The 26,164-nt window shown below is 49.9% G+C and overlaps 2 protein-coding genes across 2 annotated transcripts; one reads left to right on the top strand and one right to left on the bottom strand.

Moving 5' to 3' along the window:
- The first annotated feature begins 3,410 nt into the window (after positions 1 to 3,410).
- Positions 3,411 to 12,020, top strand: Slc51b (solute carrier family 51 subunit beta). The gene is made up of 4 exons (XM_055596665.1): positions 3,411 to 3,729; positions 9,538 to 9,658; positions 10,660 to 10,750; positions 11,656 to 12,020. Exons 2-4 carry the CDS (start codon positions 9,568 to 9,570, stop codon positions 11,858 to 11,860), a joined length of 387 nt encoding a protein of 128 aa, XP_055452640.1. The 5' UTR covers positions 3,411 to 3,729; positions 9,538 to 9,567; the 3' UTR covers positions 11,861 to 12,020.
- Positions 12,021 to 12,038: 18 nt separating this feature from the next.
- Positions 12,039 to 25,503, bottom strand: Rasl12 (RAS like family 12). Its single transcript, XM_055596651.1, has 5 exons — positions 25,350 to 25,503; positions 23,053 to 23,109; positions 16,904 to 16,977; positions 16,060 to 16,250; positions 12,039 to 13,943 (listed from the first exon to the last, which is right to left on the bottom strand). Exons 1-5 carry the CDS (start codon positions 25,450 to 25,452, stop codon positions 13,568 to 13,570), a joined length of 801 nt encoding a protein of 266 aa, XP_055452626.1. The 5' UTR covers positions 25,453 to 25,503; the 3' UTR covers positions 12,039 to 13,567.
- Between the last annotated feature and the right edge of the window lie 661 nt (positions 25,504 to 26,164).

The raw sequence follows: 26,164 nt of genomic DNA, 5'->3' as shown, positions 1-26,164 counted from the left end.
CCTACTGCTCACAGGTGCAAACTCCCACCTACTGCTCACAGGTGCAAGCTCCCACCTACTGCTTACAGGTGCAAGGCTCCACGGCAGCACGAACACACTAGGCGAATGCTCTCCCACTGAGCTACCCCCCAGCACTGACCCTTTTTAACATTTGCCTGTTGTACTATCTCAAGATAATATCTTGCTATGTGGTCCTCACTAGCTGTGAGAGCCTCAAGATATACACCAGGCAGGCCTTGAACTCATAGCAATTCTCCTGTCTCAGTCTTTAGAGTGCTGGGATTACAGGGGTGCCATTACACCTGTCCTTGTTGAACAAGCTTGTGCATGCGCCTCTGCTCCTGTGTGGTCCTCTCCTTGTAATACCCTTCAGATTTCACTTGATTTCTGATGAAGCTTTCTCTGCTGCGAAGATAAGGTGCTGCTACCCCGCATTTGGAAAAACTGTTGTTTGAAAGATTGTATTATCTCATCTTCTAGGGGCTGGCAAGGGGCTCAGTGTCAGAAGGCAATTACCACCAAGACTGACGACCTGAGTTCAATACCAGGAATCCACACCCACGGTAGAAGGAGAGAACTGCTTCCAAGTCGTCCTCTGGCCCACACACACATGAAGCAATGCATATGTAACCGCAGACACACATACAAGCACACATACTCACCCATGTTTATGTGCACACACACATAAATAAGTGCAAAAATAAACTTATTAAAAAGTTGGGCCTGGAGAATTGACTCAGCAGTTAAGAGCAATTGTTAGGAGCCGGCTGGTGTCGCCCGCCTGTAATCCCAGTTCTCAGGGAGGCAGAGGCAGGCAGATCTCTGTGAGTTTGAGGCCAGCCTGGACAAGACACACAGAGAAACGCTGTCTTGAAAAACAAAAAACAAACAAAAAGAGAAATTGTTGTTCTTGCAGAAGACTCGGGTTTGCTTCCTAGCACCCGCATGGATGGCTGACAGCCATCTAAGTTTAGTCCCAGGGGAGTCAAGGCTCTCTTCTGACCTCAGGCACCAGGCACAAAAGACATACATGCAGCAAGACTCTCTTACACAACATAAGAAAGTAAATAAATTAAAACAAACAAACAGAAAAACCTGATCATTGTTCTGGGAGGCAGAGGCACAGACAGGCAGATCTCTGTGAGTTCAAGGCCAGCCTGGTGTATATAATGGATCCTGTGGATTCCTGTCTCCAAATGAAAGCACTGACAGCTCTTCCAGAGGTCCTGAGTTCAATTCTCAGCACTCACCCACATGTGGCTCACAACCATTTGTAATGGGAGCTGATGCCCTCTTCTGGTGTGCATGAAAACAGAGAACTCATATACATAAATAAAATAAATAAATCTTTAAAAACATCTGAAGGTCAGATCTGACCTATGGATCATTATTCAATGACCCCTGTTCTAAGACATCCTTTTTACGATTATAATATATAGTCTAGGAAGAGGCAAGAGGTAGAGATGGCTCCATGAGTGGGTGCTTGCTGCCAAGCCTGATGACCGTGGTCCTGTGCTGCTGAAGGAGAGAGCCGACCTGTAAGAGCTCTCCTCTAACCTCCATGAAGGTCTTCTGACCCACACAGGAGCGCACCAGTGTGCATGGGCCCACATACACACGTAATAAATAAGTCTAAGTTTTTGTCACTCAGAGCCCTAGGTTCATTCTGCAGCATTTCTTTACCTGGTCATGACAGCCTTGTCTGTAACCTTGGCCCTTGGGAGGTGGAGGCAGGGGCCAGCCTCACATATATTTTGAGTTTGAAACCAGCCTGGACTGTATGTATGAGACCTTGACTTTTAAAACAACTAAATAACAACTACCCAACCCCCTCAAACAAAACTAAACACACATCTCATGGGCTGTAAACAAAAACACTGTGAGAGAATCACAGAATACCACGAAACAAGAATGAATGACTAATTCCTGCCCTGGAGCAACACAGGACAATGGCCATTGGAGAGAGCACAGCAGGGAAAACTAGAGAAGAAGGAATCCAGCAGAGGAGGGAAATCCCCCGCCTCACGGGGCAGAGCCTGACTGTCACCTAGGGATCACCTTGGGGCATCTGGCCAGCACATAGCCTCTTGCTCCCAGAGACTTGAACTCTGAGAAACCTAACCTCTCCTGCCTCAGCTGGGACAATTGGTCCAAGACACATAGGAGACTCAGATCAGGACAGCATTTCCCTAGGAATATTCACCCGTTCCGCTCTGGGTGGAGGAGCGTGGGCTTGGGTTTCCTTTCTCTTGGCCTGGCTTCCTGGTGACTTTGGGCACCTAAAGTGATGACTCTACATGGAGAGAAGTAGGTATGGAGGCCGAGAAAGAAATGGTTAAGGATCTTTGAGCCTTGCTACCAGCCACCCTTGAGGTCAGCTCCACCCTGCTTTTCCTAGTAATAGGAGCCAATAAATTCCTTGTTTATATGTGTTGACTTCCTCTTTCTCAGAGCTCTGATCAGCAACCTTCCTTTCTGAAACACACTCCTTTCTCAAGTCTCCATGACCCCAGCCTGGAGGGTAGAAGCCACCCAGCATCCCCGCCTTCTTCTGCTTCCTGTCATCCCCTGTCCACTCAGCAGGACAAGCTGTCTTAGGCCAGCGGGATCAGATCTCGTTACTCCTCTGCCTGAAATATTCACATGATGCTCTGACTTGACTTTTCACCATTTCTTTCTGTTTCTCAATCTCCTTAAGTTCCTGGTCTCTGTGTCCTTGAATCCACTGTCTTGGGGGTCTGCATGGTTGGCTCGTCATTCATTTCTTTAATGCAGTGATGGAACTGTGGCTCCTCAGACCCTATCTATTTTTATTTTTTAATTTCTATATTGTGTGTGTGTGTGTGTGTGTGTGTGTGCATGTATGTGTGTGCAGACACATGCATGTCATGGCACTTCCGTATGGGCAAGAGGACAGCCTGCAGCGCTGGTGGCATCTTCACCTGTCTTGTCCGTGCTCTATCCACAGAGCAGGTAACCAGCAGTTAGTGAATGAATGCGTTACAAAATGCAGGGTGTGGCAGCCAACACAGTTCCAAGATCTACCCAGTGGCTCTCCTCCTCTTGACAGTACTGCCACCCACACCTTGAGGATCGAAGACTTGCCACAGTCAGCCCTATTTCCACAAGTTTGCACAGGCAGATGCCAGAACTGATTGGGTCTGGCCTGATTGGTTTTTTTTTGGGGGGGGGGGGTTGGGTGAGCACCTCACCCCTGGTCCTGCTTCCTCCGCTGTGGATCCCTGATCACACACTCTCCCAAGCCCCAGCTTCCGAGGGCTGACTTTTATGTCCCTTTCAGTTCATATGATGACCTTCCCTCTGAGAAAGCCCTGGCTATAAAAGGAGCCTTCGATTCTTCCTCCTTGGTTAACGATTGATAATAATTAAGAGACTTCGAGAGAACTGGAGTGGGAACTCCACAATGACGGATCATACCTGTCTCCTGGCACTTTCAGATTGTGAGTCAAGTAGGGTCAGTTTGTCCCTGGAGGTCATTCATTCAAGAGGTCATTCACCCTCGAGTGGCAGCAAAGGTTCCAGGCCTGGGCGTGTGCAAAAGGCAGAGCTACCGGATGGGCCCCTGCTGCTGTGAGCTCTGAAGGTGAATTGCCTAGCTGCAACAGTGTGTTCTTGGAGAAAGTTCTCAGGAGAAAGAAGAGGGAAACACAGAAAGTAGGGCCGGACCACCCCGCCGGAACCGGAGGCCCCAGGAATCCCAGATCTAGAGTGAGTGCCCTCAGTCTGCTGTGGGGGTGGGAGGGCAGTGCAGGCTCTGGGGCAGGGATCACCCCAGTGGTTAAGCTCTGTTTAAAATAAAGGGGTCCCATAGAAAGGCCAAAGAGACCAAGACATCTGAATGCAGTGTGATGTCCACTAAGTGACATCCAAAGAAAGCATGGAGTTTAATTTAATAACAACATTAAAAAATGATAGGATGTGCCAGGTACCGGAAGAGCAACTGAGCTCTGTTATTCCTGGGAATATGATTTTTACTTTCTAATGAATTAGTGTCTGCGTATGAGTGTTTTGCCTGCACACGCGTCTAGTGTCCTCAGAGCCAGACGCCAGGGTCGGATCCCTGGAACAGAGTTACAGATGGGTGTGAGCTGCTGGGTAGGTGCTAGAAATCGAACCCAGTGCCTCTGTAAGAGCAGCCAGTGCTCTTAACTGCTGGGTTATCTCTCTGGCTCCAGATTTTCACTGTTTTTTCTTTAATGGAGCATGTTGCTCGGATGACTGCGGACTCTGGAAAAGCTGTGGCTGCTGTAGCTACGTGAACACACGGCTGTCACTCTTCGCTCTCTTCCCCACGCACCCACGCAAGCATACACTTTGCAGGTTCTGAAACTTTAGCTGTGCTGTCAACTATGGTAGAAAAAGGCCCTTGGCTTACTATGCGGAGGTGACAGCGTACAGAGAGTGACAGCCACAGAGGCTTACACACGTTCAACTTAACTCCCTCCTAGACAGGAGGAACAGACCATAGTCACTACCCCAGCCTTCGCGCAGGGATGTGATTACAAGAGCTAGTAGACACCTTTTAAATGCTGACGGATGTGACCGGGGTCGGGGCTTGACAGAAAGTCTCCTCTGCTGTGTTCTCAGGGAGGGCAGGCTCGGGCTTGTAGCCATCTCACCACTTCCTGGGATTTCCTTTTGATTTTGTTTGTTTGTTTGCTTGTTTGTTTGTTTTTCCAGACAGGGTTTCTCTGTGTAGACTTGGCTGTCCTTGACTCGCTTGTAGTTCAGTCTGGCCTCAAACTCACAGAGATCCGCCTGCCTCTCTGAGTGCTGGGATGACAGGTGTGCGCCACTTCTGATCTTTTTTTAAAAAAGTATTTATTTATACATATGAGCATTCTGTCTGCATGTACACCTGCACGACAGAAGAGAGCATCAGATCTCACTATAGATGGTTGTGAGCCACCATGTGGTTGCTGGGAATTGAACTCAGGCCCTCTGGAAGAGCTGACTGTGCTCTTAACTGCTGAGCCATCTCTCCAGCCCCTTCTCTTGATCTTTATTACAATATTATTATTATACACATTTAGAACACATATTCCATTTAGATGCGTATCTTTTTTCCTTCTCTCTTCTTTCTCCTCCCTCTCTCTGACATATTCCTGTTCTCTCTCTCATCCCCATTTTCTTCTCCCTCTCCATCCCTTGCTCCCTCTTGCTCCATCTCTGTCCCTAACCCTGTCCCTCTCTCCTCTGGGAATTTGGCCCAGGAACTCACGAATGCTAGGCCAGCACTCAACTACTGAGCTACAGCCCAGGCCTACATGTAACTCCACACACATAATTCCGTGAATTAAACATCCCAAATCAGAATTGCGGTTTCAAAAAAGTACAATATGCATTGCATTGAAACATGTATGTAAGTGTACAGGATATGCAAACGTGAAAAATGTACGGGTCGATGGACAGAGGATGGTCCAGTGGTTAAGAGCACAGGCTGCCCTTCCAGAGGACCAGGGGTGGCTCACAACTGCCTGTAATCCAGTTCCAGGGGATCTAACACCCTCCCCTGGCCTCTATGGGGACCAGGAATGCATGTACACAGACATACATGCAGTCAAAACACTAATATACATAAAATAAATAAAACTGAAAAAAAATGTAGGTGTTACAGGTCAGTGGTAGAGTGATTACTTGCTTAACACGTACAGCCCTTGGCTTGATCTCCAGCAACACATACACACACACACACACACACACACACACACACACACACACACACACATACACACAGAGAGGGGGGGGAATTACACCCATTGCCTTCATAAATGAGTGGCATAGTCAAAAGAAGTAAGCACAGAAGTTTTCAAGGTCAGTGTCTGGGCTTTGTCACAGTCCTCAGAGTGCGACAGTGTCTGCTCCCCAGACTGCCACAATCTTCTCTACCTGTGGGATAGGGAGCAGGGCTAACCTGGCATTTTAACCCAGGCGCTGCGGCTGGCAGACTGCCTCGTTCTTCTCTGGTGGCATTCTGCACAGCCACCTGGAGGAAACCGCAGATCCCATTGGTTAGCCGTTCTCTTTGTATTTTCTATTACACCCCTCAAATCAAGGAAGTTGAAAGTGGGTATCTGAGTCCTCAAATGTCTTTAAGGTCTTCATGTTTTGTAAGATTTATTTTATTTTTAATTATTTGTATGTGTGCCTGTGTGTATGTGCATATGTGTGCAGGTACTTTTAAAGACCAGGAGGGGGAGCTGGATCCTCTGGAACCACCTCCACATAGGTGCTGGGAATTGAACTTAGTTTCTTCATAGCACTGGTTCTTAACCTTCCCAGTGCTACTACCGATGACCCCCAACTATAAAATCATTTTGCCACTACTGTATGACTGTAATTTTGCTGCTGTTATGAATTCTAACCTAAATGCCCAATATGCAAAATAGCTGATATGTGACACCAAGGGGTTGCGGCCCACAGGTTGAGAAACTTCTGCTTTATGTGCTCAGTACTTGCTTTTAACCCTTGAGCTACCTGTCCAGCCCCCCAAAGGTCTTTCCTTTTCCCCACAATTCACACTTGCTTAGACACATGAGTGAATATTCACATCTAAGAACAGATAACTCTTATATTTGTGTCAAAATATTTTCTTCCAGTCTGTTGATTTTTTTTTTCAAGAGGCCTTGGTTCTTTTGTTGCCCTTTGGCTGTCTGTCATTCAGTTGTTTAAGAAAGCTCCTGGCTGTCTCAGCAGAGGGGTAGACGCCTGCACTTGGGACCATGCCATCTCTTTGCCCTCGGTGGCTCTCATGAGGGCTCAGGACTCGAATTCATGACAGTTCTCTTCCACACCTCCTGTTTTATGTCTTCAGGTGCTTATTTTTAATTTTCTCTGATTTTTATTCGACCTTTCTTCCTCCCTCAGAGGCAACTATCCGTGTGTGTTTAACGTGCCCCTTAACAGTTCTAGTAAAATGTGTTGTTTTGTGCATATGTTGTTGTTGTTGTTTTCAGTTTTGGTAAGTGGTCGAGCTTGTTCCCCTTGAAGGCAGTTAAAGCTTTTATTACAGTTATTTGGGGTGTGGGTGCGTCCATGCCATGGCATACATGGAGAGATTAAAGGACAGCTTGTGAGAATTGGCTCTCTTCCACCATGAGGGGCCTGGGACTAGAACTCAGTTTAGCTGTCAGGCTTCGTGGCAAGCACCTTTGCCAGCTGAGCCAGTTCACCCACCCAGAATTGGAATTTTCATCACACGTGTTTTGTATTCTTGGTTACCAGGATGCTCAACTTGGAACCCACAGGCCACGTGCTGTCAAGAACAGCTATGAATGGGGTCTTACACCAAACTGTAAACTTATTTAAAATGTAAGGTTTTAACATTTTTGATTATAAGTTCTTGTAGATGACAAGAACCGGCAGAGCAGTCAGGAGGACCAGAGGCTGCCCACGGCCTGGACTGCCCAGGCCAATAGCCACCAGCCCCATGTTGTTACTGAGCACCTGCAATGTGGCTAGCGGGCTTCGAGACAAGCATTCTACAAGCATAAAGTTCACACCCATTTCAAAGGTCCAGTATTAAAAAACGGAAAACACTTCAATAACTTTACACCAGTCACGCTGAAACAATACTCTCAGTGTACTTACTGTCTTCGATGAAATATGCTGTCATAATGAACCTCACTGTAACAAACAAACAAAAAGCTGGGCGTGGTGGTGCACATCTTTAATCCCCACACTCAGGAGGCAGAGGCAGGAGGATCTCTGCATTTGAGGCCAGCCTGCTGCTCTACAAAGTGAGTTCCAGGACAGCCAAGAGTACACAGAGAAACCTTGTGTCTCCAAAAAGCAAAAGCAAAAACAAAATTGACCTCACTGTTTCTTTAAATATGGGTCGGGAAAATCTTGGGTGACGTAGTAAGGCAGTGTATCAGAACAGTCACACATGTTCACATCCAAACACTGCCTTACCCTGTGAACATGTGGACACGTGCGGCTGTTCTGAAACACCTGGGATTCTGTTGATTAGATTCACCTACTCTATCTCCCAGGGACAGACTCAAGCTAAGGGACCGTCTCAGGGTGTGTGGTTTATGCTCTTCTCTTGCCAACAACAGAAACTAGTTCTGGTCATTTCCCCACCCCATTCCACGCCACTTAGCCCCCCAAAGAAAAAGAAGAAACAGTTCTCTGAGTAGCGCATAAAGGGTAGCGGTTACCAACGCAGTCTAGTGCTCGGCGCCTCTCCACAGCGTCACCCCACAACCGCCCATCCGGGGCTCTTCCAGCTTGCTGCCCAGCTGTGGGCAGCAGATGTGCCAGTCCCCAGAGGGAGACCAGGAGAGGCCAGGCTTTGTCGTGTGGAGAGACACTGGCCTGTGACTGGCTACCTCGGGGGGAGGGGGAGTTGAGTGGGGTAATTAGGTTAAAGTGGGTAGGGGCAGCAGGACTGGCAGAAGCAAGGGTGTCTGCTGTAAGGGAGCCCTCAGCCCGCCAGTGGCTCAGCCTCACACTGGCCTAACGCTCCTTCCCTGCACACTATGAACTTTCCTAGATTTGAGTCACTCCTTCCTCTGTGGTTCCTGACTTTAGCCCCACCTGCTCCTGAGACTTACTATTTCCACGCATTTAGCTATGTATCCATCTATGTGTATATGTTTCTAGCTACCTATCTAGCTACTACAAACAAAAACCCCACAAATCTCACCTCAAAGGGAATAAGAAATGGTTCATCCTGGCGCCGTGGCCCAGGAACACAGATCTCAGGTAATCTAAATTCTGCATTCCAAGTGGTAGAAGTTTCACGAAGGTTATTGTCGTTTTGAGACAGAGTCTCAGTATGCAGCCCTGGCTGTCCTGGACCTTGCTGTGGAGACCAAGCTGGCCTCAAACTCACAGAGATCCTCCTGCCTCTGCCCCCCAAGTGCCTCCTGACGTTTTATAGTAATAGAACAAGTCAAGACAGTTTTTAAGTGCATCGGGGAAAGCATCGGGAGGCAGGTTAGAGGAAAGCAGGGGTGCTCTGCTGTAGTCCCAGATGCTCCAGGGCCACATTCTTAGCCTTCTGGGAAGTAGAAGGGGTAGTGGTAGGGTCTGTTTGCACATTCCAAGGGATCTACCTGACAGCCACAAAGATACAGGTAATAAATGGTTATCAAGGGGGCTAAAAATGGCTCAAGATGATTTGGCTCTGCACCTGTAATGTTCCAGCCCCATAAGAGGTTCTAGTCAGTGGGCAACTTCGTAAGGTGCGCTTCTCTCAAGGAACTTTCATTCCACCTGCCTACCAATTGTTAACTGTGACAGGGTGTCTCTATGTAGCTAATGCTGGCCTGGATCCCTCCTTGATACCCAGGCCTCGAACTAGCCCAGTGATCCTCCTGTCTCAGTCTCTTGACCATCATCATGGCGTTTACTCCCACAGTCGGCTTTGATTCATGCTCTTTCAGCCCTAAAACTGTAGGCTCCAAGGCTGCCTGTTTGGGCAAGGAGGAAAGGTAGACCAGCGGCTCAGAGACCAGAACCTGGGAGGCCAGGCAGACGCCTGGGGCCTCAGGACCTGTCTGTTCACAGGCCAGGAACATCTCAACCAGGAGCAGGGACATGGACCACAGCGCGGAGGAGGCTGCAGCGAGCCCTGAGGTGTCCCAGGAACTGCTGGAAGAAATGGTCTGGGTTTTTCGTGTAGAAGATGGTAGGTGATGGTGGGTGAAGCAGTTCGACGCTGTCCCCTCTTCTCCGCCGAGTGGCATGTTTTTTCAAAAGGGAGTGAGACCGGACCTCATCAGAAGGGTAGAGCTGAGCCTGCTCACTCCCCTTTTCTCGGGGTATTGGCCATTCACTCGGCTGTCAATCACCTGTCAATCTCCTCTGCTATTTATCAAGTTGTACTGGGTGGCAGGCACTGCCCCGAGCACTGGGGTTACAGCGGTGGACAAATACGAGTCTGCCCACACAGTGTCCACTCCCGTAGAGGACATACAACTAAAAGTGTAACATTTTCCTGGTGCATAGAACAAAAGAAGCAAGCTGGGACTGGTGGCACAGGCCCTCAACGTTAGCTACTCAAGAGGCTCAGCCACAAGTTCAAGGCCTGCCTGAGCCACACAGTGATCTCAAGTCCAGTCTGGACAACTTAGCAAAACCCTATCTCAAAATCTAAAAAGTTTTTGATATTCAGTGGTGGAGTGCCTGCCATGTGAGGGATCCTAACTTGAACCTCAACATGGTGGTGGGGGCATGGGGGGGATTTCCTGCTAGAGGGGAAATAAAAGCCGTGAGCCCAAAGCCTGCCTCACTGCAGCCACTTTGCCACCTTTACCTGCTACCCGCGGTGGCAGTCCCTGCATCCTGTTAGACTGTCACCACTCCTCCCCTCCCCTTCTCTCCTCTTTCCCTTCTTTTCCTAAAGGCAGTAAACTTGAAGACTGAAGTTCAAGGTGGCCCACCTCCTCCTTGCCACTCACACCCTCTTTACCCAGCTATTATCCAGACATGGCGCTGCCTCCCCCCTAGGATCAGGGCTGGTCCAGAGCAGAGACCCTGTCTCCACCCCATCCACCTGCCCCCACCCCAGCATAGAGTCTTGATGGGTGTCTCCATAGCAAGGGACCAATGATGCTCTGGGATGGGTGGGTGGGCCTGAGTGGCCCGGCCTCTGCTTGAGGATCTGTCTCTCTGTGTTTCCCTCCTCAGCGGCTCCCTGGAATTATTCCATGCTGGTTCTGGCCGTCCTGGTGGTGGTGATAAGCATGGTCCTCCTGAGGAGGAGCATCCTGTCAAACAGGTGAGACGTTGGTCTGGAGCAGGTCTCCAGAAGGAGAGGGCCTTCCTTCCTGGACGGCGATCTAAGAAGATGTCGCTTCGTGAAATCAGCTCTTCACCTTTCCGTGGCAGCCATCAGGGACCAAAGCTAGCAAACAAACAACCCAGCAGCTGCCCCCTTCCCCCGTTACCATCCCCTCGCCTGGCCAACAAGTTGGAATGACTCAGAAGGGAGTCATCCTTTAAGTGGTCCTGGGCCCTCTTACCCTGTCAGAAAGCATTCCTCTCAGCAAACTCAGCTGAGAGGCAGGGGGGTTGTCCATAGTAACAGCAGGTACAGGCCTGCTTCCCTGTGGACCAGGCACGTTATGTGGTACTCAGTTCCTTTTACCGTGGCCAGGGAGTCCTGGAGCTCCTTGAGTGAACCGGCTTGAATTAAGGAGAGATTTTCAGGAGTTACTGGAAAGGCTATCAGGTTGAGGGAGGAGGCAGTGGAGACCACATGTGAGTGGGTCTTACGTGCGTGGCCAGGGGTGTGGGTAAACAAGTTTGGAGTAGATGGAGAGATGGAAGCTTAGTTAGGGATTTCAGGCAGCATCTCAGGGCTAGAGCAGGGCAGATGAGGACATATGCTAAGTATGATGACGGGGTCAGGAGAGCGTGGTTTGGTGAAAAGTCCCAGGACTCAGAATGGGTAGACTTAGACGTACAAGGGCTGTGCTTCTTTGACATCCTATCCTCATCTCTAAGAAGAAGGGCTGGCAATCAGAGCAAGGTCCGGTGGCCTTGCAGTGAGGTGATAGGCGTGAGAGTGGGAGCCTTTCAGAGCCATTGTCACTGCTGAACAGCGGAACTCCTGGGAGCTAACCTTTGAGTCCCGACCCAGCCACTCAGCATCCCCATCAACACTATTTCCTCTCCCCCCAGAAATCGAAAGAAGCAGCCACAGGACAAAGAAGCACCAGAAGACCCGCACCTACACGGTTCCGGAATGAAAGAAAACAGCAGTCTGAGCAACCTAAGAGAGACGCTTATCTCAGGGACTGCAGACGCGGCCCCGGGGGAAACTGGGTTGAACGAGAAAGACGTGCCACTGGTCTTTCTACCGGACCCACAGGAAACCGAGAGCTAGGAAGCATCGAGAGAATATGCTATCCTAGCTAGACACGTGACTGTGATCTGAGCTCAGCTTCGGGGCCTCAAACTCCTCAGGTTAGACAGCACCCCCCCACACACAAGCAGCCTAACTTATTTTTAGCAGACACAATAAACAAACTACAATCAGATGAAAATTTGTTATTTAAAAAAAATCTTTTATTAAAATGCTTCTCCAGGTGGGCAGTTGGAATTGCATAATTGGTTCAAACAATGGTGGTCTGCTAAGCACACACAAGCAGCTTGCATCAAAAGTACAAAGTTCAGCCGCGTGAGGTGGAAGCCTTTAATTCCAGCACTCGGAAGGCTGAGGCAGGTGGATCTCTGTGAGTTCAACTCCAGCCTGGTTTTCATTGCAAGTTCCAGGACAGTCAGAGCTACATAATAGAGAAACCTTGTCTCAAAATGCAACCAACCAAACAAAAAAAGATAAAGTTCAGAGCTGGCCTGTTGGTGAGGACACAGGGCCAGCTTCTACAGCTAAAAAAAAAAACAGAGCTGAAAACTGGGTTAGAGATATTCTCAGTCCAAGCTCCTGGGGCTGCTGGCTGGGAGCTGAAGGAGCTGGCTTCCCAGGCTCAGGTGCCTGGCCCAGTCCTTCTAAAATACCCTCCTGGGCCTGCTCACCCAGAGTTCTGGTTAAAAGAAAGAAACAGCTTATAGCTCCTGCCTGTAGTAGCCTTCTCACATCTGAGCCTTGATAAAATACCAAATAGCTTATGTACAAGTCCGCCTTATCAACCCCAAATGCTTTGGGATCTATCTTGCCAAACTGGGCTTTGAACAATCCCAACCAAATCAGATTGCACCTACTTAACGGTGGGCAGGCCAGCAGTGCCCACCAGAGAGTGCCAGGCCCTGCCAGGGAGGGCTCCCCGAGGACCATCACTGGGTAGAATGACTTTCTGCAGCCTTGGTCACTACGCTCGGGAAGAGTGATTCTGGGTGGGGTTTACTAATAAAGTGGCCACAAGAGTCTCCCAAATTCTGCTGAAAAAAAAAAAAATGCTGGAGACTCCCTAGCCCGGACAGCCCACAGCCCCTCTCTGCGCCCTTCACTGAGGGCCAAGTGATCAAACGCTCTTGTCCAGATTTCTTTGCCCTATCGAAACTTTCACATAAGAACTTTTTAAACTACATTTTTCTGGAGAAACTGTAGGGTTTGTAGTCCAGGATTTTGAGAGGTCAGAAGGCACGGGAGGCACCAGCTTCGGGCATCTGAACAGCTGCCCTACCTCATCCTACCATCAGGTGACAGTTGGACCTCGGGGCCAGCCATCCTGTAGCTTGTTACAAGCCTTCACATAGATAAAGCTTCTTTGAACAGGGCCTGCAGCTGGCCTGGCATGGTTGGCACAGGCAAGAGTCATGATGCAAGACGGGCACAGCAGTTCCTTTCTGCTTGCAGCTCACTCCGGCTCTCCTGTCTGTAACAGAGACAGCTTCCTTCCAGGGTGGTGACTGCAGAGGTTACCATGGAGGACGAGGCCCGCAGGGACTCAGAACAGAATCCCTCCATGGGCCTCTTTCTCACACTGTGAGCACGTAGGGACCCTGCTTGATGCTGGAGGTGGAGTCTGCCATCTGCCACAGGGCAAGGGCCATTGGTTCATCAGAGGACAAACCAGGCCCTTCCCTGAAGCCCCAAGTGTCGGCTGAGCCCAAGGTTCCTGTAGAATGGCCCTCAGAAGATCTTGAAGCCCTTCAGTAGGGTCAAGGTGGGTGCCTTCCGCTTGCTCTGGGCACGGGATGATTTCACAGTGACCAACTTGGCCTGGGCCACCGTGGGCATCTCCTTTAGGCTGATAGTGGAGAGAGTGTTAAAAGTACAGCTGGCCAGCCCATGCCGAGCTGTGAGCGGGGTCTGGTGGGACAGCACTTTCTCTTCAGGGATAAACAGCGGTCGGGACAGGGGGCTCTTCTCCAGCTCCCGTCGTACCTCGCGCACCGCCTCATGGAAGACGTGCTGCACGTGCTCAAAGTCCAGGCAGGCAGAGACCTCAAAAAACAGGCATCCGAACCTGCCTGCCAAAGCTGCACCCTCAGCCTTGGTGACCTGCCTGGTGAAGAAGGGGGTGAGGCAGTCAGAAGAGTATCTTCCCAAGTCAGGCAGGGAGGGGCCCATACCCATCACCCCACCCAGTGGTCCAGGCCCATCTTCACCCTCGGAATCTGTTTACTCATCAGTAAGACAGGATAATGGTACCTGCATCCATTTGGGGCTGTTAGGACTGATTAAGACAATTTGCATGAAGTGCTTAGCATAGTACCTGGCACAGACTTAGCCCTCGATTGCCAAAGCTGGAATTTAAGAATGAAAGTGAGGAAAAGAGAAAAGCTGAGTCAAATTATCCCGTGCTAGACCCTGCCTCTGACAAGAGGAAGAAGGCCATTGCTCTCCTCCTCAGGACTGGCCATCCTCAGCCCCAGCTTGAGAGACTAATTCTAGTAAAGAGCAGTTGCTTGCACCCCTGGGATCACTTGGGAAGCCCATGACTGGCATACTCTCGGGACTGGGACTCCTCGGGTCTTGAGGTCAAGGTTATACCCACTGAATGCTGGTCATTACCACGCATTGATAAGCTGCCCCAGCAACCATTCCTTAGGATCATAGCACAGCCCAAGATGGGAGCAGATGCCTAGGTTAGAAGTAATGAGGAGGGCTGGAGAGGTGGCTCAGAGGTTAAGAGCACTGACTGATCTTCCAGAGGTCACGAGTTCAATTCCCAGCAACCTCATGGTGGTTCACAACCATCTATAATGTAATCTAATGCCCTCTTCAGGCATGTAGGCAGAGCAGTGTCTATATTATAGATCTTTAAAATAATTAATAAAAATAAAAATGAAAAAAGAAGTAGTGGGGAGAAGTTTCTGGGCAAGGCGGATTTGGCAGGGGCAAGGGGACGGAAGACCTAGTGTGCCACCAAACCCTGTTCTGTCAGTGCACTCGACTGGAAAGGAAGTAGGGTAAATCATCACGGGAACAGGGTGTTTCAACAAAGCCCTGGATTCCTGGCCACTCGCTTGCAGACCATTTCTCAGCAGTCTCTTTAGTAAACACTAGGGTCAAAACAATATTCTGTAGTCACCCTTCTCCCATGGCCGCCATGCACATTTACATGAGTCACAGTCTAGTCTTCTCTCTTCCAAGGTCTGAGATATTGCAAAGACCACCTTCAGCGACTGACCCAGTGTACAACTTCCCTTATTCCCCAGGATGCAATTTTTCTTGGGCTGAAGGCTGGACCACCCATGGAGAAAGCCCCATACCAGCATGGTTACTTCTCAGGAAACCACAACTCTCTTCTCCCCTTGCCTGTGTGACCTAGTCTGAAAAAAATCCCAACATCGGTCCCTGGGCCTCTGGGGTCTGAGACGGCAGGAACAAGTTGAGGACAGAAAGGGACAAGTGGAAGGTGCCACACCTAGCAGGTGTGCTGGCCACATGGGACAATGTCCACACTGGAGAGTTTCATTGGGATTGCTCAAGGGTAGGCCTTGGTGTCAAGGGCCTTAGCGCCAGGAGGCTGACTTGGATGTATGGAGAAGATGGAGGTAGAGACCACAGGGAGTGGCAGGGCCTGTGGTCAGCTGAAGAGAGCACGCCCCACCTTAAAGCATTCCAATTCTAAGTCATTTAAAACATTGTGCCAGCCAAGCAAAATACGGCTGCTGCGCTGTGTGGGGATCTGCCCTCTGGCCCAGTCGGTGACCTCTGGTTCAGATCCAAGCCTTTCTAAGAGAGGCTTGCCTTCAGCAGCCAACTGTGGCAACAAGCCTGGGTTGAGGTGATGGCTGAGGACAGACGGCTGAGGATGAGGTGAGGGCTGGTTGGGCCACAGTAGACACCAGATCCAAGGAGCAGATTAGACCCTCTCCTTGGGCCTGGACTCCCATGGGCTGCTGGGAGGGTGACACAGTCACAGACAAGGCTGAAGTAAGAGACCACCAAGACACCCGAAAGGAAGGGGTGCCTTCTTTTTGCCTTTTGGGGGCCCAGCCCATGTCTTAAGTGGCCCCGGCGTCTTTCCCTTCCTGTCATTGGCTGCCTAGCAGACAGATGCTGGTGCATTCCCCCAGTATAGACCCTTTACCCGAAGTTGAGGGCACTTCGACTTGGCAGCAGTAATCCCCAGGGATGTCGTCCCGCATCTGGCTGCAGATGCCTCCGCTCACCTGTACTGGGCCATGTCCAGCTTGTTGCCCAGCAGCAGGGCAGGGTAGCCACGCTGAGTCTCCTTGGCATGCAAGGCCAGCAGCTCTAGGTAGCTACTGCTGCCCTCGAAACTCTGGCGACTGTCAACACTATACACCACTAGGAAGGCATGGGCCCAGTTCAGGTAGCGTTCACAGTTCCTGGGGGTGTCCTGGAGAGGAGAGGAGCCTAGTTCAGAGGCAGAAGAACTTGGGGGCAAGGCCTTCACCTGGGCTGCCCTCTCCACCTCCCGAGTCTCTACATTGTCCCCCAGCAGATCCCTTCTCAAAGGAGCACTTCAGTGGCGATTTGGCTTGGTGTGAAAGGATTCATTGTCTCATGAACTCCCTCCCACCACCCAGCCAGAGACTTGGAGACCTTGGCCACTTGGGCACTGAGTCAAAGATCCTGGCATGGCTCTCCAAGGACCTGCTGTCCCTGGGCACTGCTGGCTTCAGGTCAGGTCCATACTGCCCCTTTGGCCTCTGAGACTTGACTCCCACAGTGGGTAGAGGGGATATGGAGAGAGATGTTGGGGAGACTCGGGGTGACAGGCTCTCAGTAGGAGTGTTTGTGTAAAAGGACATGCACCTGTATGCTGGGAAAGCCTTGCAGCTTAGGGTATCTGGGCCGATGTCAGCAATCACCCTTCTCATTTAGCAAACGAAAGATTCAAGCCCAGAAAAGTCAGCCCCATTCAGGGCCACACAGCAAACTGGAGCCTAAAGGGATCCATACCCAACTTGCAAGGTCTGGGCTTGGGGAGGGGGGCTGCACTGCCTGTCTGCCCTCTCTGGGGGACTGAGGGAGTGGGGGTAATGTTACCTGGTCTGCAGTGTCCATGACCCTCAGGTGGACAGGCTGGTGGTCCACAGTCTCCTCAGAGCTATAGGTGTCCTCTGCAACACAGATGGTCAGCCAGGTCAGAGGCCTGGCAGGCCACTCAATAAAGGACAAGGTCAATGTCCCTGCTTCCTTCTGTGCTGGACTCCAGCGTAGCCTTGACTGTGCCTTGGGAGCTGCTACCAGGCCATGGCCTTCTTTGTTTGTCAGGCTTGAAGCATCAGAGGCCATTATATACTACGCCCAGGGAACAGGTTGTTTCTGGATCCACGTACAAAGCCTGTAGTGTGGAGTGTGTGGCCCAGCAACTGAGGCCTGGTGCTTCCTCCAAGAACCCCAATTTTCTCCACTGTCTTTTCCACCCACCATAGTGCTTGGCCCTATGATGACTTCTTCCCTCAGGAGGGGACAAGGGAAAAGAGCAGCTTAGGATGTGATGGAGAGGGGCCAGCCAGACCTCATTTAGATGTTCTAAGGTTTTATAAGCCATCCTTATCAAATAGACAAGGTGATGTAGAATCCAAGCTAACTTCAGGGAAACGGGAGAGAGCTCAGTGGGGAGGAGTGACTGCTACAGAAGCATGAAGACCTGAGTTCAAGTCCCCAGCACCCACATAAAAAGCCAGTCAGCTTTTTATAAAATCCCAGCCCATGAGGGTCCCTGGGGCATGTGCCTGGGCTCATGGAGACCCTGTCTCCAAGGACTAAAGTAGAAAGTGACCGATCAAGATGCTTGATGCCTCTTCTGACCTCTGTATGCACACAGACATGTAAACTTACACACACACACACACACCACATACACTGCACCCCTCCCCCAAAGCCAACTTCAGCTGCATTTCAGCTACCTGGTTTAGTCACATCGCTTCAACTCTCGGGGTACTTTCCCATTTTAAAGTGGAAACATTATGATAACTTGAGCTAACAGTTTTCTTTCTTTTTTTTCCCCCTTTCTTTCTTTTTTTCTTTGAGACAGGGTTTCTCTGTATAGCCCTGGCTTCCTTGGAACTTGCTCTGTAGACCAGGCTGGCCTCAGACTCGGAGATCTGCCTGCCTCTGCCTCCTAAGCGCTGCAATTAAAGGCCTGTGCCACCACTTCTTTTCCAGGCAGAGCTAATGGTTTTCAAGCCTTCACTCTGCTTGGCTTGGCCCCTGAGTGAGGACTGTGGGAAGACTACATAGGCCTCCAGCTGGGGCCTGGCCCATAATAAATATCTAGAAATGGTGTAACAGGACAGGTCCACATTCCCAGGCAATTTTTTTCTCCTTTTGTTTTTATTTGCACGAGTATGTGGTCTATGTATGGACCACACGTGTGGAGGTCAGAGTTTGACATCCAGCATCTTCTCCAGCAATTTCCACTATTATTATTATCATTATTATTATTTGGTTTTTGAGACAGGGTTTCTTTGTGTAGCCTTGACTGTCCTGGACTCTCATAGTATACCAAGCTGGCCTCAAACTCACAGAGCTCCATCTGCCTCTGCCTCCCTGAGTGCTGGGATTAAAGGAGTACCCCCCCCATGCCTGGCTCACTTTAGTATTTTTTAAAGAGATTTTACATGTGTTTTTGTTTACATGTATGTGTGTATCTCTGTGTGTGCGTGCGCCCATGTGCCTATGTGCCAGATGTGTGCCGGTGCCCAAGAGGCCAGAAGAGAACACTGGATTTCCCGGAACTAGAGTCATAAGCGGTTGTGCGCATCCCATACGGGTGCTGGAAGCAGGACTGGGGTCCTCCGAAAGAACAGCAAGCGTTCTCAATCACCGAGTCGCCTCCCCAGCTCCCCCCACTTTTTGAGCCATGGTCTTTCACCAGTTCTGACTGGCTGACTGACCATTGCACTCTGGAGATCCACCTGCCTCTGTTCCCCCGGATGTATGCCAACAAACCGGAAACACGGGTGCTGAGGGTCCGATCAGGCCCGCATGCTTGTATGGCCGGCGCTTTCCTGGCTGGGTTATACCCGTAGCCCTCACACCCGCTTATTTTGTGGAGAAATGATTTTAAACTGTAATAGAAGTTACAAGCTCACACAGCTCCGACGTGCTCTTTATCCTGCTTCCCTCAGGGTTAACACCTCATATAACCCGCAGCACAATCGCCAAACCAGGAAATTGATGTTGGTTCTGTTCTGTGAACTAACTTGCTGACCTTATTTGGATTTCACCAGTTTTTTTTTTTTTTTTCTTTTCTTTTTTTAGTTCTAATGACTTTAAACCCAAGAAATCAGAATGTCGTCAGGCACACGGAAACCATCCCTGGCATGCTGACAGTTGCCTCTCTCACTCCCTACCTTCTCTGTGCTGCTGGTACATGTATGTGAGAACACTGAGTTCCCACCTTTTCCTGGGCGCCCCCCCCAAGCATAACTGAGGTGTTCTGCCTCCCCGGCAGTGGCCACTGTGAGAACAGCACCCCTAGCCCTGGCTGAATGTAGTCACACACTTCTCTCTGCTGGCAGCCAAGCGGCTTGGACACATGCCAGGTCCACTAGCATCCAACATGAGTCACAGACAGTTCCTCGTCCCCAGCCTGCTTTGGGGACTTGGATAAATAGCTGCTCTTATCCAAAGAAGAAGAAGGAAAAAAAAAAGAATGGAAAATATGCCCCAAATGTTTAACTATATTTGGCTCAAGAAGAGCTGTCGCCGATGCCTACATTGTGTTCATACTTTTTATTTTTCTACCAAAGTTGCCTTTTAGGCACTCAGTCCAAGCAGGCAAAGTCTTGACCAACCTAGTGACAAGCATTAATCTCCCTGGAACTCCCTTACCCAAGAGCCTGCCAGATCCTCTGCTAGCTCCACTAGCTCCACTAGCAGAGGAAGAAAGATGACTAGGTTGTTTTGGGAGGCTGATGAGGCAGGAGGATTGCAAGGTCAAGCCCTGTCTGGGTTACAGAGTGAGTTCAAGGCAAGCCTTGACAATGTAGTGAGATCCTTAAAATGGCGGGTGGGGAGGGGCTGGGGATAAACCTCAATGGTGGAATGCTTGCCTAGCGTGAATGATAAACACGCAGGGTTCATTTAATTCCCGGTAGTGGGGGCAGGGGATGAACTTGAACTTGGGCCTTCTGGGCTGCCTCCCCACTGTGACCCTCTTACTCCCTAACTAATGAAGAATCTCCTGGTCCTCCAACTATGTTTGACCTGAATTTCTATTCAGTAGGAATTCTAGCACAGATATGCAAGTTGGATGAAGCCTCAGGTCATTGGGTGACTGGGCCTAGGAGCTAGAATGGCAGCTTCTTCCCCAGGCATCACTGTGTAGAGCTTGCCTTCCTGCTGGGTACTTTCATGTCCTTCAAATAATTTTATGAAAGGCACCAAAGAGGTCCTATAAGATTGTACATCAGGCGGCACCTCAGACATGACGAGTGTCCATGTTCTTGAGGGAACAGGATGAGGCAAATGAGGTAAGAAGCTGACATTGTACCTGGGAGAAGCCAGGCAAGAACATTCCCTGGAGGCCCTGCCCCACCCAGGGCAGAGCACTGGCAGAGACCTTCTGTCTGTAGTCTCTAGCTCCTAGCAGCTCTGGCCATAGCTCACAGCAAGACACGACACCAACACAGACAACACATTCTCATTTTCCATATGGGAAAACTGAGGCTCAGAATGCCCAGTGTCTCACATACCTCCCCTTCTGGGCCCATAAACCATAGTTCACAGGAAGTAGATGGACCTTCTATTTCCTTTGAACCTGGGGAATGATGTTATGATAGTCACTGCATCCTCTCTGCCTCAGTTTCTTTTTTAGAAAATGGAGATAAGGGCTAGAGAGATGGCTCAGAGGTTAAGAGCACTGGCTGTTCTTCCAAAGGTCCTGAGTTCAATTCCCAGCAACCACTTGGTGGCTCATAACCATCTATAATAAGATCTGGTGCCCTCTTCTGGCTTGCTGGCACACATGCAGGCAGAATAGTAGATAAATAAATACTATATAAATAATAAATAAGTCTTTTAAAAATAAAGAAAATGGAGATGATTATATATATATATATATATATATATATATATATATATATATATATATATATATATATATATATATATATAGACGGAGTCCTTCTATATAGCCTTAACTGTCCTAGAACTCACTCTGTAGACCAGGCTGGCCTCTAACTCACAGAGATACACCTGCCTCAGCCTCCCAAGTGCTAAAATTAAAGGCGTGAGCCACCACCACCTGGCTGATAATAATTGTTTGAAACAGAATCCAAAACCAATTCAGCCCCACAGGCCAGACCATCTAAACTGCAGCTACTATCGCACATCAGGCTGAAATGCAGATGGTGTTCCACCTCGAAGGCCCCAGCATGTGCTCAGGCTCCTGGGAGCCCCTAGGAAAGACCAAAGAGCTGTTTTAGCCACTTGTGCCTGAGGCACCCCTCCCGTTACATGCCCAGACTCTCTTCCATAGGAGAGGCTTGGGCCTCACAGTCTGGCCTGCCAGGGTGTCTGAACTAGGAGCAGCTACCTTCGAGCTAATAGGCTCTCAGGAGAATTCGAGGCCAAAGACTGAGGTGCCGCCCCATCCACCTCAGATAGTCTGATCACATGTTCTAATATCACATCAGGGTTCCAAAAGTGCTCAGTCAGGAAGCACAAGCCACCACCTTACCGGAATCGTCTGTTGGGGTCCTATGAAATGGTATGGATGGAGAGCAAGGAAGAAGAGATGGCCAGAAAAATAAATAAATACAGGGGCTGGCGGTACAGCTCAGCTGCTGGAGCATTTGCCTAGTGTGCACAAAGCCCTGGGTTTGAGCCTCAGCACAGAATAAACTGGGCAAGGTGGCACACACCTATAATCCCAGCACTTCAGAGGTAGATGCAGAAGGATTTCTGATCACGATTTCTTGGCCACACTGACCGCTTAAAGGCCAGCTTGGGCTATGTGATAACCAGTCTCAGAATAAATAAATACAGTAGCCGTAGCCCTGAGCGCTCTCTTCCTCCTCTGTGTTCCAAGCCGGATGAACTTCTAGCCTGTTGTGGGCAGTGCAGCAGAGCGGGGTCTTATCTTGTGACTCAGAGTCCTGTGCATCCTTGTGGGGGCTCTCGGGGCTTCACCAACACTTTATTTGATTTTAACGAAAGGGGAAACAACATCGTTTTCAAAGAGCTAAGCTCATTTGGACAGTTTATAAATAAAAATGTTATAAACATGGGCTAGAAGTGACTTCGATGCTAATAAGATTCTAACTTTGCTTGTCTTAGGCGTTAGGGTCCCGTGTGAGAGTTTATTTTAGGGGATGACCCCTCTGTTAAAAATAAGTTTCACAACACAGATCTGGCACATGAGAGGGACCCCCAGCAGCATGCATGGGAAGCCATTTGAGGAGGAAAAGCGAATGTGCTCCGAGACCCTACTGCGGCCAAGCACTGGCCTGACAGGCGTTGGGTCTTTAGTCCTCACAGCAGTTCTCTGGTACAGCTACCTCTGTGCTCCTTTGGCAGAGGGGGAAAGAGTAGCCCTGAAAGGTTAAGTAACTGTCTCAAAGTTACCCAGCCAGTGAATGTCAGAGCCAGCATTCAAACACAGCTCCCACAGCTAAGCTTAGCAGGGGGTTTGGTGGTTGAGGACGCCTGCTGCTCTTGCAGAGGACCCAGGTTCCGTTCCCAGCACCCGCGTGGTGGTTCACACTCAGCTGTCACAGGAGATCAAATGCCTCCTTCTGAGCTCTGTGAGCACCAGGCACACATAGGAGGATGCACAGATGCATATGCAGGCTAACCACTCATATACATAAAATAAAATAACCTTAAAAACCTAAAACAGAACAAATGTTTCCTGGTTCAAAGAATGTCTGGCACCAACAGAGAATCCCTTAAATGGCACATCTGGCTGTCCTGGGGAGAACGCTGCGTGAACATTTTGAACAACTGTGCCTATTTGGTTGTGGACATTCTGCTATTTAAGAAAAAAAGCAAAACATTCTTCTAAAGTCTCGTCGCACTGCATGTTTTAGGCAGGCAGTCTCAGTTCCTTGAGCCGGACCACCCTGCCCCCGCCCCTGCCCCCTGCCGTCTGCTGCGCACTGAATCATGTGCGCAGTGATCCTTGCATACCCATCCAGGTGGGGCCCAGGTAGCAGGTGGCCCAGAGAGGAGGGGCTTCTTACCCAAATTGGGGTCATATTCACTGATAAACCTCTTGGTGAGAAACTTCACAGTCAGGGCTGCAAGAAGAAAGAGGTAGGCTCAGGCTCCTGCTGGGTCTGGAGCTAGCCCCCAAGCCACTGTCCCTCTCACTTTAAGGAGGCCTAGTTGATTTCTCCAATCTCTGACTGACAGCAAGCGTGGATCTCCAAGGGCCCCAGGCTGCAGAGCAGGCAAATTGGCTCAGAAGGCGCAGAAATGGAGTGTCAAGCCCCACTAATTGCATGCACCCTGGGCTTATTTTCTAAAAATTGCTATGAGCAAGAAAGGCAGCAAGAGGCGTGTCAAAGAGGTGTCTGAGAACACCCAAATCTGGGAACAAGACCCTACATCTAGTTATCCTGACATCTGGTGAGACCCCCAACTCAAGGGACATGTCTTCCACTAAGAACAGGGCACACTGATTTTTTTTTTCAGCAAGTGGCATTTATTCCAGCTTTGGCTACAGGCCAGAGACAGTAAGCTGGTGGTTCTCAAGCTCTGGGTCTCAACCACTTTGGAAGTCAAACAACTCTTTCACAGGGGTCGCCTAAGACCATCAGAAAATACAGATATTTATATTACAATCCATAGCAGTAGTAAAATTGCAGTAATGAAGTAGTAACAAGAACAATTTTATGGTTAGGGGGTCACCACAACGTGAGGAACTAGATTAAAGTGTGGGAGCGTTAGGAAGGTTGAGAAGCACTGCGGTAAGTGAAGAGCAGACTGCCTATTCCTGGGAAGGTCTGACACCCACCCCAGGCCCCAAGGACATGAGTTATCCAGGCAAGGTCCAGGACAGGTTGTGTCCCAAGTAAACACACTCTAGTCTGAATCCTCTACACCTTGGGCTTTGGCTCTCCGTGTTATTTCCACACTCCTCTGGGGTAGCTCTTGAGAACATAAGACTTGAAAAAGTAGTTATTTCTCCTCTGTAGAGTGCACTAACAGGATTGCTTCTGTTCAGAACTCAGCCACATAAAGGCAAGGGTCAGCCAAATATATTATGCTGGACGCTGGATAGGATTAAAAATAAACATAGGATTCTTTTGAAGGATTCCCAACACTGCCAATTTGCAAACTACTAGCCGGGGTTCTTTATTTTAAACCTTCTGGTGCAGAGGATGTAGCCTAGTTGGTAGAGTGCCTGCCTTCCACGTGTGAAGCCCTGGGTTCCGTCCCCAGCATTACGGAAACTAGAAAGAGCGGTGCATTATTTACAAGAAGGTGGAGGCAGGAGAATCAGGAATGCAAGGTCACCCTCTGCTTCATAGCAAGTTCCAGGCCAGCCTGGGCTTCATGAGAATGCATCAAAAATAAACAAGTATTCCTTCATCCAGGTAGTCGCTAGCTGACCGATGCTCTTGACTAAGTCACTGGAAAAGGGCTGGTTTTCAAAGGAAAACCATGCTCTGGGTCCCCCTCTGAGTCAGGGCTGCTGGCTTTCCCAGGGGATCTCAGAGAACCAAGGAGAAGGAAAGCTACAGCTCACAGGCCACCCAACTTCAGCTATCTGTGTCTTTGGCCCTTGAGTGTCAGATAGCAGGGCAAACATTCCTTTGGGGGTCTCTGTGGTGGCCTTTAGAAGTGATGAAGGTTCAGGGTTGAGTGAAATTATCTCAGTGGTAGCCCAAGACACAGATTCCCCAAGGACAAGTCCTGGCACCTAGGACCATAGTCTTGTGTTTCCAGAAAGTCAAGACGGGTCTGGCTTGAAACAAATATATTTGATAAAAAAAAAAAAAAAAAAAAAAAAGTCTGTTTCAGAGTTCCATGGGTTGGCAGCGGGGGAATGGCACAACCCTGAAAAATTCTAATCTCTACTGACTTCTACCAAGTCTCTTGGAGGAGGTAGTGAAGGGGTGGACAGCCCAGATCAAAGAGTAGCAAGGATGCCACTAAATTCAAAGGGGACCCAGGGCCGGAGACCAGTGTTAACAGGTCTCTCTAGTGTCAGTTAACAACACTTGGCTGCTGGTCCCATGGATGGAGATGAGTGGAGGACCTGAGAGAAACACAAAGAGAGACAGTTTCGTGGAGGGACAGCAGGAACCACAGGCGGGAGAACAGAGGCAGAGGAAGAGCCAGGCAAGCCGCTGAAGATAGACGTGAGCGATGGGGAAGCTGAGAACAAAGTGGCGAGGTGAGTGGGAGCTCGGCAACAGAGAAACTGAGGCAAAGAGCAAAGTCACAGGGACTCACCCAGCCACGGGGGAAGCAAGCTCCTGGAAGCTGCCGCGTGAAGCTGCCCCCATCCTCGGCGCCCCGCGCCACTCACCAGACTTGCCCGCTCCGCGGCGCCCCAGGATGGCCAGGTTGACTTCGAGGGGCACGCTGTGCGGCCCACTGCCAGCTCGGGGCTTGCCGAACACAGACGACATGGCGAAGCTGCAGATGGCCACGCTGGTCTCCCGGCCGACCCGACGGGCTGCGAGCTGCGCGCCCTCACTCACCCTCGGACTGACCCATCGGTGTCCGCCCGCTGTGGGAGGGGCGTGGACTGGGCGTGGCCTCCGCGCTCCAGACACCTTTTAACAGCGGCTGAGCCCTGGCTAGAGCACCCTGCAGCCAGGATCACACTCTCTGACTCCCGGCTGGTCTCTGTACCACTTTTGCTTTAGACCACAGCCAGCTCAGCCTCAACACTCTACTTCCGTGTTTTGCGTGGGCGACTCCACGTAGCATCACTGCAGAACTCAGACTCCTGGGACAGAGGATTTGGGCCCCTTCGTAAGACTTCATGGCCCAGTCAGGTGTGGTATTTTATGCCTCTAATCCCAACACCTGGGAAGCCGAGGGAGGGCTCCGGTGCATTGGAGGCCCGGAGGCCAGCCTGGGCTACGTAGTGAATTCCAGGATAGCCTGAGTTACATTTGAGACCGGCTCAAAAGCAAACATTAAACGGTTCACCCATGCTCCTGTAATTAATCCTAATTTAACTCATTGGGTCGCCAAGGAATTAATTTAAAAGGCATGACAATTGAAAGGGGGCTAACTGGGAAGAGGGAGGCGATAAGTGTGTGGTAGGGGCACTAGAGGGGCATGGGGCAGTGAAATGATGGAAGTACGGTATACGCCTGTGTGAAAATGTCA

This window comes from Psammomys obesus, unplaced genomic scaffold, assembly GCF_907164565.1.
Source record: "Psammomys obesus unplaced genomic scaffold, mPsaObe1.curated_primary_1811, whole genome shotgun sequence".
Classification (NCBI taxonomy): Eukaryota; Metazoa; Chordata; class Mammalia; order Rodentia; family Muridae; genus Psammomys; species Psammomys obesus.
The sequence above is the reverse complement of the archived record's forward strand: the minus strand, read 5'-3'. Positions and strand labels throughout refer to the sequence as shown.